Source organism: Eimeria necatrix, genomic scaffold, assembly GCF_000499385.1.
Source record: "Eimeria necatrix Houghton genomic scaffold, Enh_scaff55, whole genome shotgun sequence".
Lineage (NCBI taxonomy): Eukaryota > Apicomplexa > Conoidasida > Eucoccidiorida > Eimeriidae > Eimeria > Eimeria necatrix.
In genome coordinates, this window is record NW_013651687.1 from 44,099 (window position 1) to 58,049 (window position 13,951).

A 13,951-nucleotide genomic window follows, 5' to 3' on the forward strand; every position below is an offset into this window, starting at 1 on the left:
CAAAAGTTGCTTCACCTTGTCCCAATTGCATGTCTCCACATTATCCTTGATGTAAGGCGCGCTACGTGTTTCTCGTACCATCGCAGCGGTTTGGCCCTCATATCGGTGAAAGGGACATCCGCCAGGCCTAGAGAAGCCCTCACGTGGCTTACGCTTTCCTTCTTCAGGGTCTGTTGATGTTCCACAAAGTCCTTTTCTGAACGGTTGTGCCTCCTTTTCCGTATAAAAGTTCCACGTCGGCCGATCAGACGGCGTCCAGCGCCGGCCCCAAAGAAAAGTGACCGCTATTGTAGCCAGGCAACCCCGTCTTCCGTGCAACTCAAGTAACTTGTTATAGTTGGCCATTCATCGTTTTGACTACATCATCGCAAAAGCCTTTTTGAGAGCTCGCTGTTTGTCCCGGCTGACGGCTCTTCAGTTGTTTCAATGACTTGCACGTTATGTTGCATATTCACCATTTCTGAGTGAGTGTTGGCTTTGACGCCTGTTCATAATTTTGGGGCGCAAGACAGCGTACACGTTTCTGGAGCGGCCCTGACTTGTAGTGCATTGCCTGCAGCCTAGCCTTTGCGCTGATGCCAACTGCCGGCTAAACTAGAAACTACTCCTATCCACGCGCATCACTAGGTAACAGCAAAAATGAAATCTTGGGAATTTCAAAGTTACAAAGACAAAAGAGGCAGAGCTGGTTCAATTTTCAGTGCCTGACAAAGTACCTCCATCATCACTAGTTGCAAGCTTTGAGCCTGGCTGCAGAGCTTGTAGCGTCCAGCCACACGGAGAGATCTGTTTTTCTGTTCAATATATTGTTAATCGCTATCATAAGTGAGATAAATTTAACTTAGACTCCTTCCGAAGGCCATTTGCTTGCTCGTTGTGGTGCGAACAGTACGAAAACTATTGATTGACTTAGCAGCCTGAATATTAGCAGCCTACAGCCGTGTCCCATGGATTGCAAATGCTAACAGTCAGACAGACGCCAAATTACATTTTATGTTTTAAACATTCGTGTGACAGTACAATAGAGAACCGGAAATATTTTGGGCAAGGAACATACTCACTTTGTCAATTCCGTTGAGTGCGGAGTATGACTATGAGGGCAAAATAGAATGATTTCAGCAGCTAAACAAAGTAAGACTCAATAAAAGCTGTCTGCTGCGTGAAAAAATAGTAGAATGTTATTACTACAATTGTAGATCGCTTAACAGAAGATCTCAAATATGCTTGCCTTGTGGAATAAAACAGGCGAGTGTTGCTGCACACAATTTCGTCTGCGCCTGAGCAGAACCACGGGGACAGACGGATAGCAAGTTGTTTCTCAATGACAAGTGCTACTCAAAACATTTCTGTGGCTCTTTGTCATAGTTAAATGCACCTCAAAGTAAGGCATAGTGTGTGCGGAACGTTGTCTGTGTCTGTTCCCACTTGAAAACGGTGCACGCGCTTCACTTTTGAGTACTGACACAACACCTTTAGTTAAGAACTAACACACCCAGAGCTCCTTTGGCCGCTTATATCTGCTCTCCCGCCTTCTCCACCTATTTATCCTGATATCCGTCAAAAGTTTGCTCGTCCGACTTATCGAAGGAAGAAGGCCTAGGTAAGCAAGCTTAGGCATCGCCACCGGCATCTTTGACAATTAAGCCTCATTTTTCATTGTAGAGCTGTTCTACGTAAGGAAATTGGTGGAAGTGGAGAGGCGAATCAGACCAACAGGTGTAAATCTTACAGCATGAATCTCCAGGATCGCGTTGATGCCTGTTCCCCGTTCAGTCATGTGCATCGATGCTGACCCTGATTGAAGGGACTCGATCCCTTCGCAGCATGCTTGCTTTTGGACAGTGCATGCCGCGGCATTGCAGTACCAGGGCAACGTAGTTTGTCGCCTATCAGGAATCCTCCACCGCTGTTCTCACCGTGCAGGCCCTGCCGCATGCGCAAGCCTACATATTTGATTGCATGCATCACAATGCAACGAGGAAAAGAAGTCTAAAAGCAATACACTTATGAGTTTTTAACGCCTTCGTGCCTTGCTCTAGGATGGTCATGATACAGCCACATTCATACCCGCATATATATATATATATATATATATATATATATATATATATATACATATATATATACCCAACAAAGTGTAAAAATGCACACGCAATTACGGCCACTGAAGAGAGAAACCATGCCGTAAACTGGGGTTCCAAACGAGAAACTTAATTGATGTCGAATTGACAAGCTCTATCAAGCTCGGTGCAAACTTTGAACGGGCTGACCGGGCCTGTAGCTGGCACGGACTTCGCGTAACTCGAAGAGTCAGTTCTTAGGTCAAAGACCAATTCTGGATTAATCCCATTTAGAGCTGCAGCGTTTCCCAAATCAAGCTCGTGCTCTTCCTAAATTTTAAGGTCATTTGCATGGGGCAGAAGAGCTAGTTGAGCCAGCTATAGGGACACATATAGGTGACCAGCTGAGATTCACTCCTTTTGAAGCAAGGCAATGCAGAGCCGTCGTAGGAAAAAGTTGCGTTCTTCACAGGGATTAAGGCTTAAGACGCCTGCTTCAAGATTCAGCTGTGGCGGTACCTAGATGGCAAACTAGTGGTGCACAGTGTAAAGCTGTCTAGTGAGCATGGTATTGACTAGGAAAAGAAGTGTTGGGCTTGTCAAGCCACAGGAGGACTACTTCCCTCCATTTTTGTGTTGCACGGGCAACCTGAGCAGAGAAAACCAGAAGTTTCACTATCACAGACCTTTTTTAAAAATCACAAAACGGACCTGGTGGGTTTATTTTGTTGCTAAGGGCTCTCTTTCAGCAAGAAATTGGTGCCTGGTGCAACACCCAAAGCAGTAGAACATGGTCGATATGGAGTACAAGAGGTGTTCCCGGAGTAGGCAAGTGCCACTTAAGCGGTCGCTACCCCTGCATGCTGATCTAAAAGCAGCAGAGTCATGGCAGTGCTCCAGCACTGCCATGACTCTGCTGCTTCTAGTGCGTGTGCAGCTGTTATTACTTTGTGCGCCATGACAACCCCGAGTTGCCCTATTACTGGACATCACCGCAGGCGTGCACCCATTTCTCCCCCAAAGTGACTCACCCTTAAAAGGGAAGCTGTTCAGACAAGCTCGTGCAAAGAATCTGCTCAAATTCTGTAGGAAGCTTTAACTATGAGGCATCTACTGCATCTATAGGATTCCAAGGTCCTGTAAGTCTGGTATGTATTTCAAACTACTCTCTAGACCTTTTATGCCGCATTTAGCTAACAGAAAACTACCCGAACTTGCCAATAGAAAGTTGAATGCCCTCATTGGTCACAGACCTCCTCGTGAGCATTGGAGGGCATTTCACCGTTTCAGTTGCTGTTAAAGCTTCAAACATGCCACTGTTTTGGTGCTGTAGCACTTAGGTCTCTTCAATTTGGTGTTGGGAAGCCACGAATGCAGTATTAAATGTATTTACATGATGCGGTCTCCACAGGAACAGGCACCGGAGGTGCATCCTTAGAAGGCATGTACATGAGGGCCTTTAAAAAATAGCCACATGTTCAAAACCAACGATATTATGAACTTGATTCGGCAACATCAGACACTAGAAGTATGAATCCACTGCTCAGAGCTTTCTTTGAGGGCCCCCTTCAGCCCCACTTGCTCAGTTTCCAGAATATGCCACATAATTTTTTGGAGCTGAAGTATGTTCACGTACTGCGTGCTACTTTTGTATGAGTGCAGCCATAAGCCATAGAGACAACTATTGGTACCCTGTGGAGATTCTGACTTACAGGACCACTTCGAACACTGTGAGCCCCAAAACATGGCTCGTTGCCTTTAGGCCTAATGGAATCGTTCATACGGAGTCAAACTGCACATTAGAACAATTTTCCGATGGCGACTGTAGAGGTGTGCTGGCCTGAGGTGTGGCGCCTGCAAGGAAGTTTGCTTGCCGATGAGCGAAGCCATCTGCTGGGTACGATACGGCGGCAAGCAACTAACAAACTCTGCGGCATTTGGCTTCCCCAGGAAATTGCGGCTAGATGAGGTGCGGCACGAAAACCGTACAGACCTTCACTTCATTCCTAGTTTTGCTGTGCGACCGTGTGCAGCTGAAGTCGAAGTCGTCGCTTTGCTGCTTCTGCACATGCGTGAAGATGCTTTAATCAGACAGTTGGAAGTTGACCCCAAGCTGCGGAAGTGGCTAAAAGAACTGCTGTTGCAGTTGCCTTCAGCGTATGACTGCTACTCTGCCGAGGCATACCCTCTGACTCAAACAACGCAGAAGTACGGAGGATACAGCCGCACAGAGCTGCTCTTGCCTCGCTGATAAGTCTAGTGGCAGAAACATTAAATGTCATGCTTCTCCACTGCACAGCGCTGGGGTTTCCTTCACTTGTCCTCACATTGGTGTGGTCAGGCTCTTGCTGCGGGTTTTCTTGCGGCTGGCGAAGTTGCAGTTGGTAAACCTGAAGGTGCAGCAGCTACTTTCTCTGCCATCTACAGCTTGTTTGGATATCTGCTTATGCTGGGAGGCGGCAGACCCGAATCTGTGCCGCGAAGTCGCCTTCACCTTACTGACGTCGCTGAAGCCCACGAAGCGACAGAGGCTGATAGTCGAGTTGAGAGAGTCTGTGCTTCGTGCACTTGACGTTGCAGCGAAGAGATTTGACACGATCAGCATGCGGCCAGACTGCCCCGTGTTGTGCCCACAATTGTCAGCTGCACAGGCGGACCATACTTCTTCGTCTTGGCAAGCGGCTGCTGCAGGTGCTCTGCAGCATTTGATAGAAGTCCTATCGGCTTTGCGAGTAGCTACGTGCTGTTTACCAGTGTCCTTTGCACTGGAGCTATGGGAAAGAAGACAAGATAAGGACTCGTCACATCCCACTATTGAAGCCATGCTCAACTCGCTCAGGAAGCCGGAAGCCCCTAAAATTGTCGAGGCTCCTTTCGCAGCCCTCCTTAGAGGGGTCTATGCAAAACTGGTGAGATTTTAGGCATTCTACGTATAAATCTACAAGCTGCGTTTAAGCAGCCCCTGTTCGCTTTCCATACGGGTTCTTTCAACAGCTGCGCTAGCTGTAGTGTGCCTTGGTGTGGAACTTTGGGTTGAACACATTCGTGATGCTGCCTATTGACCTGCTCCAGACACGCCCACCGTGGACCGAAAGGTCCACATCAATCATGCCACCAAGCCTTCATCAGGCGGCTATCAGGGCTCGGTTACTGATATGCAACTGTCTAGTTGGGGACGCAACTGCCCAAAGCCGCGCAATTCGGGAGGAGCTCAGTACCGGAGACACCAGAAGACGTAGTCGGTGGCTAGAGCAGCAATCAAGTAATTTACTACAGGATTGGGGCGCTTCGCTTCTTCAGCTATTTGAGGTGACTTTGAAGCACGCCAATAAACCATCACGACTTCCCCAATAACTGTGGGTCGCTTTTGAGGTGCAGGCGGCACTGTGAATATTTCATCTGCGGCATTGCAGGACTGCTCCCCCAACGGTGGCACCACAGAATGTATTATCAATGACCTATCTTTTAGTGGAATTCGTCGTTTGCTGGATCACTGGCGCTCACTTGATGTGTATGTCCCTTGAGATGCCTGCTTTTGGTCATCAGCTGGCGACAAGACTAACCAGCAGAATGAGGATTCGGAGGCATGTATTCAACAAACAGCGTACGGACAACTATCAAGGTTCTGCGTTTAACGTGCAGAAGCTCGTTTTGACTTGTGCCACAGGAGTGCGGATGAAATAGACTACGTCGACTCTATTTTGTCCTCTCCCAAGCATGTAAGAGCGCCATGGATATTGATACCAACTTTGTCCTGTTTGATGCAGCTTACATATGACTATTTAGCTAATAGCAGTGCCACAGGGGTTCAAGGGCTGCTGACACTGCTGCAGCGGACGCTTCAGCACGCAGATTGAAGAAATATTCCGGGTGATTTTGCGGGAGCTGACGCTGGTTGGTTTTTTCACAGAGTGGCGATGCAGTGGTGCCCACATGCGCATCGCTTGCTGTTCCTTCTGAAAAAAAAGAGACGGTTTGGGTTCTGAACCCAACAGATGCAGCAACTGTAAAGTGAGTTACGCAAGGGCTTTTCTCTAGATCACGAATGCTTTTTTTGCATGCTTCTGCAGACACTGGAGTCTTTGAGAGCATCTTGTTTTTACAGCCACTACTAGTGGTTGAATATATGGGTCTCAGGCAGCTACAGGAGATGCTTCCCGATCACGGCCCAGGATTTTTGTACTTGGCTCTGCGAGAGCTACGAGGAAACGCAGACGAAGTTGTTTCTTTTGTGGTTGAAAAGATGAAGCCTGCTGCCTTGCGCTCTGTTCCGCTGAAGGCGACTCTCCAAGGTAATCAACTCTGGTGTCCTCTAAGAAAGCCTGACACATTCCAGTCGAGTTTTTGCCATGCATGCGGTAATGGTGTTTGGGGCGTGATGGTCTTGCGGAACAGCAGCTGCTATTTGTATTCCCTCAACCACAGCAAGTGTGTCAGAACTCTTCCAACAATGCTGTTACCCCAGATGCGGCGGAGTACATAGAACAGGAAGAGAAGGGTGCAGCTGCACTATCAAACAAGATCCTTCACAGCGGAGATATTGAGCGGCAGGTCCTTGCTCTCGCGTGAGTTCACGCACCTTGGAGCTCACATTGTAGCCCTTCTGTCGTCATTGTAAAATGAATTTGAAACTTTTATCCCTGCAGCCTTTCAGTTCTTCTGCCTATGCAGTAGTTGGGAGCAAATCAAGAGCCAGAGAAAGCCACGTATGCGAGCGCAGGGAAAGGGCTGCTGAAGAAGTTCTGCAGGGTAGTGAAGACTCGGGTGGTTCACTCTACGACGATGATGCTAACGATGATCTCCTCGCGGATGGCGTGACCACGCCGTGGAACCATGTAGAGTGTCAGCGTTAACTTAGAGAGCATATGCTACCCTTAGTTAACAACAAAAGCTTCTGTGCAGGCAGTCACCCCGGCCGCCACACTGCAGATCATGGGGCCCTCAAGAGAAACTTCCCCAGTTACGTGAAATGCATACTTAGTGCTTTTCTGCGGATCAACGTTGTGTTTTGCAGCCGAGGAAGAGGAGTCCTCCTCATCTCGGGAATCCACGCAGGAGGATGCAACCTCTGAGCAGGCATCCCGAGGAGGTAATTATAACCTGCTTTCGTGCAAAGATTTCCGAGATAATTGTCTTCCTGCATTCAAAGCTCCAGCATGCTGGAGCCTGACAATGCTGTTTCCTAGGAAACATCGTAGGCTGTCCAAAGCGCACTGTGTAAAACGTGCTTGTTAGGACGCATGCCAGTCAGGGGAGGGACGTTGTTGGCTCGACGCAAGGAGACGAATAAAGCTGCTGTAGGAAACCACTCGCGACGCAACCAGTAAGCGTCGCAGCGCCGCAGCGACTACCGTGCTTCTAAAGTAGCAACGATTCACCACAGTGCCAGTTGTGTGAGGATAGAGTGCCCCGGTATACAATGAGCCGTTTATGTCATTACTTCTGGCGGTGGAGTACCCCAAACAAACCCTTTGTGTGTGTGACATCCGAAGACGGCGTAGGAAGATTGAGCGCTGTATGGGTCTCTAAATGCACAAACTAAGTTCTTGTTCACAGCACCAACTGGCCTCGGAACACCTTCATACGAGGTGCCGATTGGAGCGAAGGCTCGCCGGGTTGATCGCCCTAAGAAGACAAGGCTTTCGTTGAAGCACTCGGCTCGTTCCGTTTCACCCGAAGTGCGGCCCTCAGAGCGCTCGCCCTATCCCTGCCAGCTTTGTGGGCGCACACACGTGTCAGCTCCGAAGCGAAGCAAACACATGCTCGTCAACTAATAGCTGGACACCTTTCATCGTAGTTCGGGTTCTGAGGGGGCATCAGACGCATATAAAGACGAGGGGAAGTCTATATAAAGACGAGGGGAAGTCTTGAAGAAGCAGCCGCGTGGCGAAGGAACATCAGATGCCGACCACGCCCAAGACCTAACTGCTTTCGCCTCACATTTTGACTATGTATGCTGCTTTGTTCTCTACCCTGCTGGTGGCTTCCCATGTCGCGCGTGCATTGGGGAGACAGCTTAAAGTACGACTCCTTGAGGGCGACACTAAGTCATGACAGCTATTCAAAGCGACTACGCAGCGACTGAATGGTCGCTGGGATGTTGCATGTAAAGTGAAGAAGTGGAAACATTTGCTGGGCTCTCACGCAGGCTACTTCTCGCCGCTGTGTGACGTCGCCTGCAGATTGCTTACCTTCGGACCGAGAATATCCTAACTGTCTTGCTACTAGTGCCGCTTAAGTGCGTGGCCCGTATGTCTGTCATTTGGCGAATCATCCTCTTCTGCTTGATCTTCATCTAGTCGTAGCAGTTCGTCTATTCGGTGCAGTGGTTCCCGGATAAACGAGACGCGGGCTGAGGCAGCCTCAAAAGCTTCCCGCGTCAGTTCCTTGCTGTTTCGCTCTACGTTCCCTGAGGAACAGGAACGCCACCACAGCAGGGCATACACGAATGCTTACAATTTCCACTGCTCCAATCACTTTGTATCGTTGTTTTGATTGGAGGTTCTGCACTGTTCAAAGTCGAATGAATTTCCTCGGGTTTCAATGATTCTAAAGATGAATTCACCATGGCAAGAACCTGCCACAATGCTTTTAGTGGCATGCGACGGCACAGGCTCTGCAGTCTAATGAAAGAAACTGCAACTCGTCCCGTACCTGCAGTAGACACCTTCTCAATCCAGTGTGCTCTTGTGCGATCGAAGAAATCCCTTAAGCACTCGCCCTGCGCAGGTGTTTCCAGGGGGTCGTCAAGGTCGTACTGCTCCTGCGACGAACATATTTGCATTCTCGGGCATCTATGCCATACGAATGAAGGCTGCAGTGCAGCTAATGACCCGGCTTTAATCATACAGAATGCTCTGAATGCACTCTGCAGCTGCGGAGCTTTTGACAGTTTACCAGTATGTCGAGCGTTGCTACGATGCTACCCACTGAATATGATACGAAAAGTGATCAAATTATTCCATGCAGCATTCCATTTACCCTCAGCTGCTGTATTTCCTCCTGCACGCGACGTCGCACCCGCTGTACATTGCCTTGCCGTCGTGGTACTTCTGAGGGCAAAAGAAGCTCATGTGCGGTGTACCTCTGCAGTCGTCATCCCAGTCAAAGCCTGCTACCTGTGCCACATGGCGTACCCTCATCCGACTCTGATGTTCCGTCGTCCAGCTCATCGCTCTCCAAGCTACTGGAACCACTGCTGCTGCTGTTAGCATCGCCGTCGCTTTCATTGCTACTCTCATGGTCACTGTCTGCTCCTTGCCATTCCTGTTCGTGCATAGTGCCCTCCAGCACTCGAATCCAGCGATCTCTGTAGGCAAATCTTCTCAGAAGCACTCCGCTTCAAGTTCATACTTACTGCTTTTTAAAACCGTAAAAGGCTTGTCATCTACGCGGAACACCAACTGTGAGGCAAAGTCTTCCAGGAAGCGTTTAAGTATGTCAGTGGTAATTGGACAGCTGCGAATTAGCGCAATAGCCACTTTAAAAACCGCCCAATGCTGGAGTTATGCATGGGTTTCTACCCAAATCACACACCTCTTATTTAGATTGAGGGTCCAGCAGTCATCTAGAGTGATCTCCTTGCTCCCCAGCTCCATTATGCCCCCCATGAGGACCAAGTTCGAACCACGCACGCAAAGCATTCCATGAAGACGCGGTAGCGGCATATCAGCCGAAAACAGTGGAGGAGTCTTTTGCGTTTCTAATGCCCTCAGTGGAGCTGCGTCGATCTTTGTTGCATCAGCCGGGGAACCATTAGGCTGCGTCTGCGTATCATGACACTCGGCGGAGTTATGCGCTTCCACACATGAATGAATCTCAGAGAGACTGGACAGAGTCTCAGTTGTGTCGGCATTCTTCTCGTTGCCATGAACTAAAGAAGCCCCATGGACTGCCGGTTCATTATCTGGTTCTCTCCGCCTAGGGGCGTCGTCTTGAGTAGGCATTAGGGGCTGCTTCACTTCCGAAAAATCCTGAAGACGTAGCTTCACCAGGCGGCCTTTGGCATCAAAGTAAGCGAATGTTTCCTGAGATAAAAGACCACTGAAACCCGCAACGCGGCTAGTGAGCTCTACAGCACTACACGCATACTCTCAAATTACCCAAAAACCCTTTTGTTGTGCTTAACATGAACCATCTTCTTTCAACATACTTTCCAGTTTTCTTCACCGTCAGAATATTCTTCATCAGCGTTGTTTTCGCAGTTGCTTTGCTCTTCCACAAGGCCCTGTTGACCTGGAAACCAACATCCATGACTTTCGCTGTGTCCTTAATAGCAGTTCTGCACATCTTTGGTATCAATGCACTTGACTTGCTGAAATTGCTGACCACGAAATCCGCCTCGTCAAGCTTACCTACAGCTTGCTCAAGCTGCTCGCAAGGTTGCCTTTTGCGGTTCTTCTTCTTTCCATCCTTAAGCTCGAGCCGGTACCAGCGCCTAAGCAAAATAAGTTTGAGACAACTCTCTCCTAAAACTAATATGCGAGGTATTCATAAAAATAGCTCTCTCCAAGCAGGCGGGGCTTGCTGAAGAATTGTCCAGACAACCGCGTGAACGACGCAAAGAGCAGAAAACATGCCTTTGGACCTACCTCTTGGTCATATCAAACGAATGAAGATCGTTGAAAAACACGGATGCCAGGTTTGTCCCTCCATCATCTTGGTCGGCGACGCCGCCAAAAACAATCACACTAGACTTGTATCCAGTTGCGCACATTCCTGAAAGAAAGTCAGGGAAGTCCGCAAAACACGTTACCAGAACGTCGGCCAAGGGCAGCTCAGATTCTGATTCAGCAGGCAGTGCACGAAACTGCAAACACCGGCATTCAGACTAGCTCCAAACTTATACTACAATAGCATATAATCCAGCAAGTGCACGGCAAAGGATCTTCAGGAGCATGCATCAGCTCACCTGTTCTCGGCGAGGGTGGAGTACCGCCATTTCTAATTTTTTCCCAGTTGGGAGTTTGCGTCCGTGCTCCCTTAGCCAGAGGCTTCAAGTCCAAAAGCCACGAGTCCTGAGTCGATTCACAGCCCTTGACGTTTTTTACACTTAATTTTAGTGATCTTCACTGCAAGCTGCTTTCTAGTTTATAAAACGATTTTCACTAAGACCTTATGGCTTTAACATGCGCCAAGCACCCCTGGCGTGAAATGCGTGTACCACAATGCATGGCAACCTCAATACACGAGATTTGGCTGGGCCTGTGAATCCAAAACCTACAGTAAATGTTTTCCCTTGGACACGTTTGTTAGTGTCTCTGATCTTGGCGAAGCCACCATGAAGCAGTATCGCATCTCCAACAGCAATAAAGATACAGCCGCCTCGGGCCTCAGGAATGTGAGCATGAGGAGGAAACTCTATTTTCCTCCATCTGACAAAAGTTAACCTCACTAGATTGGTTATTTTTTCAATAAACTGCCGTAACTACCAACACATAACACTGGCAGCTATCAGTAGATCAAGCTCAACGCAGGACTGTCACCTTCTTTGGCTGATCGCTGAGTCAACACTCAGCGCAAAATCAGGGGGTTAAATCAGCGAACAAACCTGTTTTCGCCAAAGATAAATATATATAAATCGTTGTAGTAGCGTGTATCTCTCCCCGTGTCGTGAAACCCGCCAAACAGAATCAACAAGCCACGCCAAACGACCTGCAGCATCCGCAAATGTAGAGTTGTATCGCCTTAGCGAATTATCCATATGCGGCGCCTCTACTTCCGACCCTAGGCAAAACTACTCTCCGAAGTTCCTGCATGGCTCCTTGGCATGACCTCTCGGACCCACACCAACAATATTCTGCCACGGAACAACATGAAACCAACTGCAGCACCATGTGAAGCATCCCAACGTCCCCATCGGTGCTCTCTTCCTATTTCGCTGTGCAGCTAAACCAGTAATTTACGCTTCTTCAAGCCTTCATGGACTTAAGAGAACCCGCTGAAGACAAACCATTCTGTGTCCGCTCCGAGGTGAAGGAACCTGTGTAGAGGACTCCACGAGTATTTTGCTCCACAAATTCGTCTTCAGATCAAATTTCCAAAAGTCTTTGAAATGGTGGAACTGATAATATGTCGAAAATTCACCTCCAAATATATACAATGCGTCACTGAAAGCAGCACGAGAAACATGAGGCAGTTCGACAAACCCCAACTTTTTCGCTTTCATGAGCGAACTCCAAATATCCGAACACTTTCGGCCCTACAAACCGCCTAGAATTCCTCCAAAGTATCCTCGAATACGGCTGCGCTTTGTCACCAAAAAAACTCAGTCCATTCTGGTTCCTTGCAGCCAATGGCTCCGCAAGGCAAGCTCTTGGGCTCACTTGTGATATACGGCTTGGTGAGAGCAGCGTGCCTTCGGCATTTCGGGGGCTTCGAGACGTCTCCATTCAGCTTTGTCCATATCCCACTTGAAGAGGTCACCGAAGACACGGACTTTCTTGCCGTCAAAACTCTCCCCACCAAAAAGCAAGAAGTCCCCACTTCGCAGTGAGACACGCAAGCAGTCGGCAAAACATCTCATCATTCAATGAAGAGATAACCACCAAGTAATGGCGACGGATTACAACATATAGAAGCCGTGACCATACCTTGGTACGAGGGTTAGAGATGCATGGGCCCTAGGTGACGGTTGTTCACACTGTACAGCTTGGGTCTTATTGATTTGTCTTTGTCGCTGTTCTTCTTCCAGTTGCTGAAGCAGCACTTCTATTGGAGTCTCATCACAGTCTACCTCGCCTTTTTTCTGCTTTTTCTTTTGCTCTTTAGCTGCGGCTTTTCTCTGCTGCAGTTCCCGTCGTGCAGCCTTTTGTTGTGCTTTTTGGACGTTGCCCTTCGTGGGAGCCATCCTCTGTGCGTTGTTTATGCGAAAATTACATAGTACTTCGCACAGTAAAAAGCGTGAGTGGCCTGAGCTGTAACCCTTCCGCGCTATGGGAATGGAACATTGACTGGAGCTCGATGCATTTGCCGCTCCCCAAATGTCGCCAATATATGAAAACGCCAAATACCACGGTGATTTTTAAATACTTTCAGAATTCGTGGGTAAAATCTGGAAGCTGCGGATAAAGGCCTTATATCAGCATGCATCGGCCCCACAGGCCTTCTAGGCACAAGGAAGGAATTTGGATCACTAAAAGAAAGGCATGCGCCAGCTGAATTCAAACATATTGTTACAAGCAGAAATCTGGATGAGTGCACTGAATTCAAGAATTTTCAGCCAGCTAGAAACGCAGTGCTGCCCTATTGGTGGCTGCAAGTGACCACTGGTTTCGCGCTTGAAAGATGGCCTGCGCTTGCTATTGACAGACCGAAACTCTCTTTCGGTAGCTCAACACAACGCGCAAATTATGCATTAGTTTTCGATTTCACTAGGCGATGTGCTACCTGTGAGGTGCCTCTGTAAGCACCGTAAGCTTTAGTAGGCGATTTTCATTGCATTGCCTTCTGTCTCTGCCTCCGGCTCGATGGCTTTTGATTCGTTCCGTTCCTCCAGGGACCTGAATTCCAGTGAGCCCCATTAGCAGATCCCAGCAACAAAACTCCACGCCATGGGCACGTTCGTTGTTCTCAAGACCGCGGGGTCCCCGCGGGTTGCACTAGGCCAGTTCCCCTCGTTATACTAGTTTTCCGTAGCTTGTGGAAGTGCCGCATCAAGTGACACTGGGGCAATCAATCTGCCAGCTTAACTCCAAAGAGGCAGAACGTCGCATCTGGGCTACTTCGTTGATACGCTTGTTTAGAATACCACATACGTAACATGTTGGCTGCATTAATTATCTTTCCCATTGTCTACGTCGGGACCTTAAGAGCTGGTTCTTCACAGCGCACATATCGGCCTTTACGTCGATTTTCTCTATCTTCCGCTTCCCTTGGTCAGCGTAAGAGGC

At 48.6% G+C, this 13,951-nt stretch overlaps 2 protein-coding genes across 2 annotated transcripts; one reads left to right on the top strand and one right to left on the bottom strand.

Moving 5' to 3' along the window:
- Nucleotides 1-3,875: 3,875 nt before the first annotated feature.
- Nucleotides 3,876-7,387, top strand: ENH_00062870 (hypothetical protein, conserved; the record flags this gene model as incomplete). The annotated part of the gene is made up of 11 exons (XM_013577195.1): nt 3,876-3,957; nt 4,094-4,268; nt 4,402-4,969; nt 5,133-5,322; nt 5,703-5,779; nt 5,971-6,071; nt 6,198-6,352; nt 6,526-6,625; nt 6,781-6,902; nt 7,075-7,149; nt 7,296-7,387. 11 exons carry the CDS (start codon nt 3,876-3,878, stop codon nt 7,385-7,387), a joined length of 1,737 nt encoding a protein of 578 aa, XP_013432649.1.
- An 897-nt stretch (nt 7,388-8,284) lies between these two features.
- On the bottom strand, nt 8,285-12,909 carry ENH_00062880 (kelch motif domain-containing protein, putative; the record flags this gene model as incomplete). The annotated part of the gene is made up of 14 exons (XM_013577196.1): nt 8,285-8,469; nt 8,715-8,823; nt 9,042-9,112; nt 9,197-9,369; nt 9,597-10,087; nt 10,213-10,295; nt 10,415-10,497; nt 10,652-10,778; nt 10,972-11,077; nt 11,284-11,434; nt 11,611-11,714; nt 12,013-12,169; nt 12,386-12,544; nt 12,653-12,909. The coding sequence occupies 14 exons, from the start codon at nt 12,907-12,909 to the stop codon at nt 8,285-8,287; spliced, it is 2,256 nt and encodes a 751-aa protein (XP_013432650.1).
- Between the last annotated feature and the right edge of the window lie 1,042 nt (nt 12,910-13,951).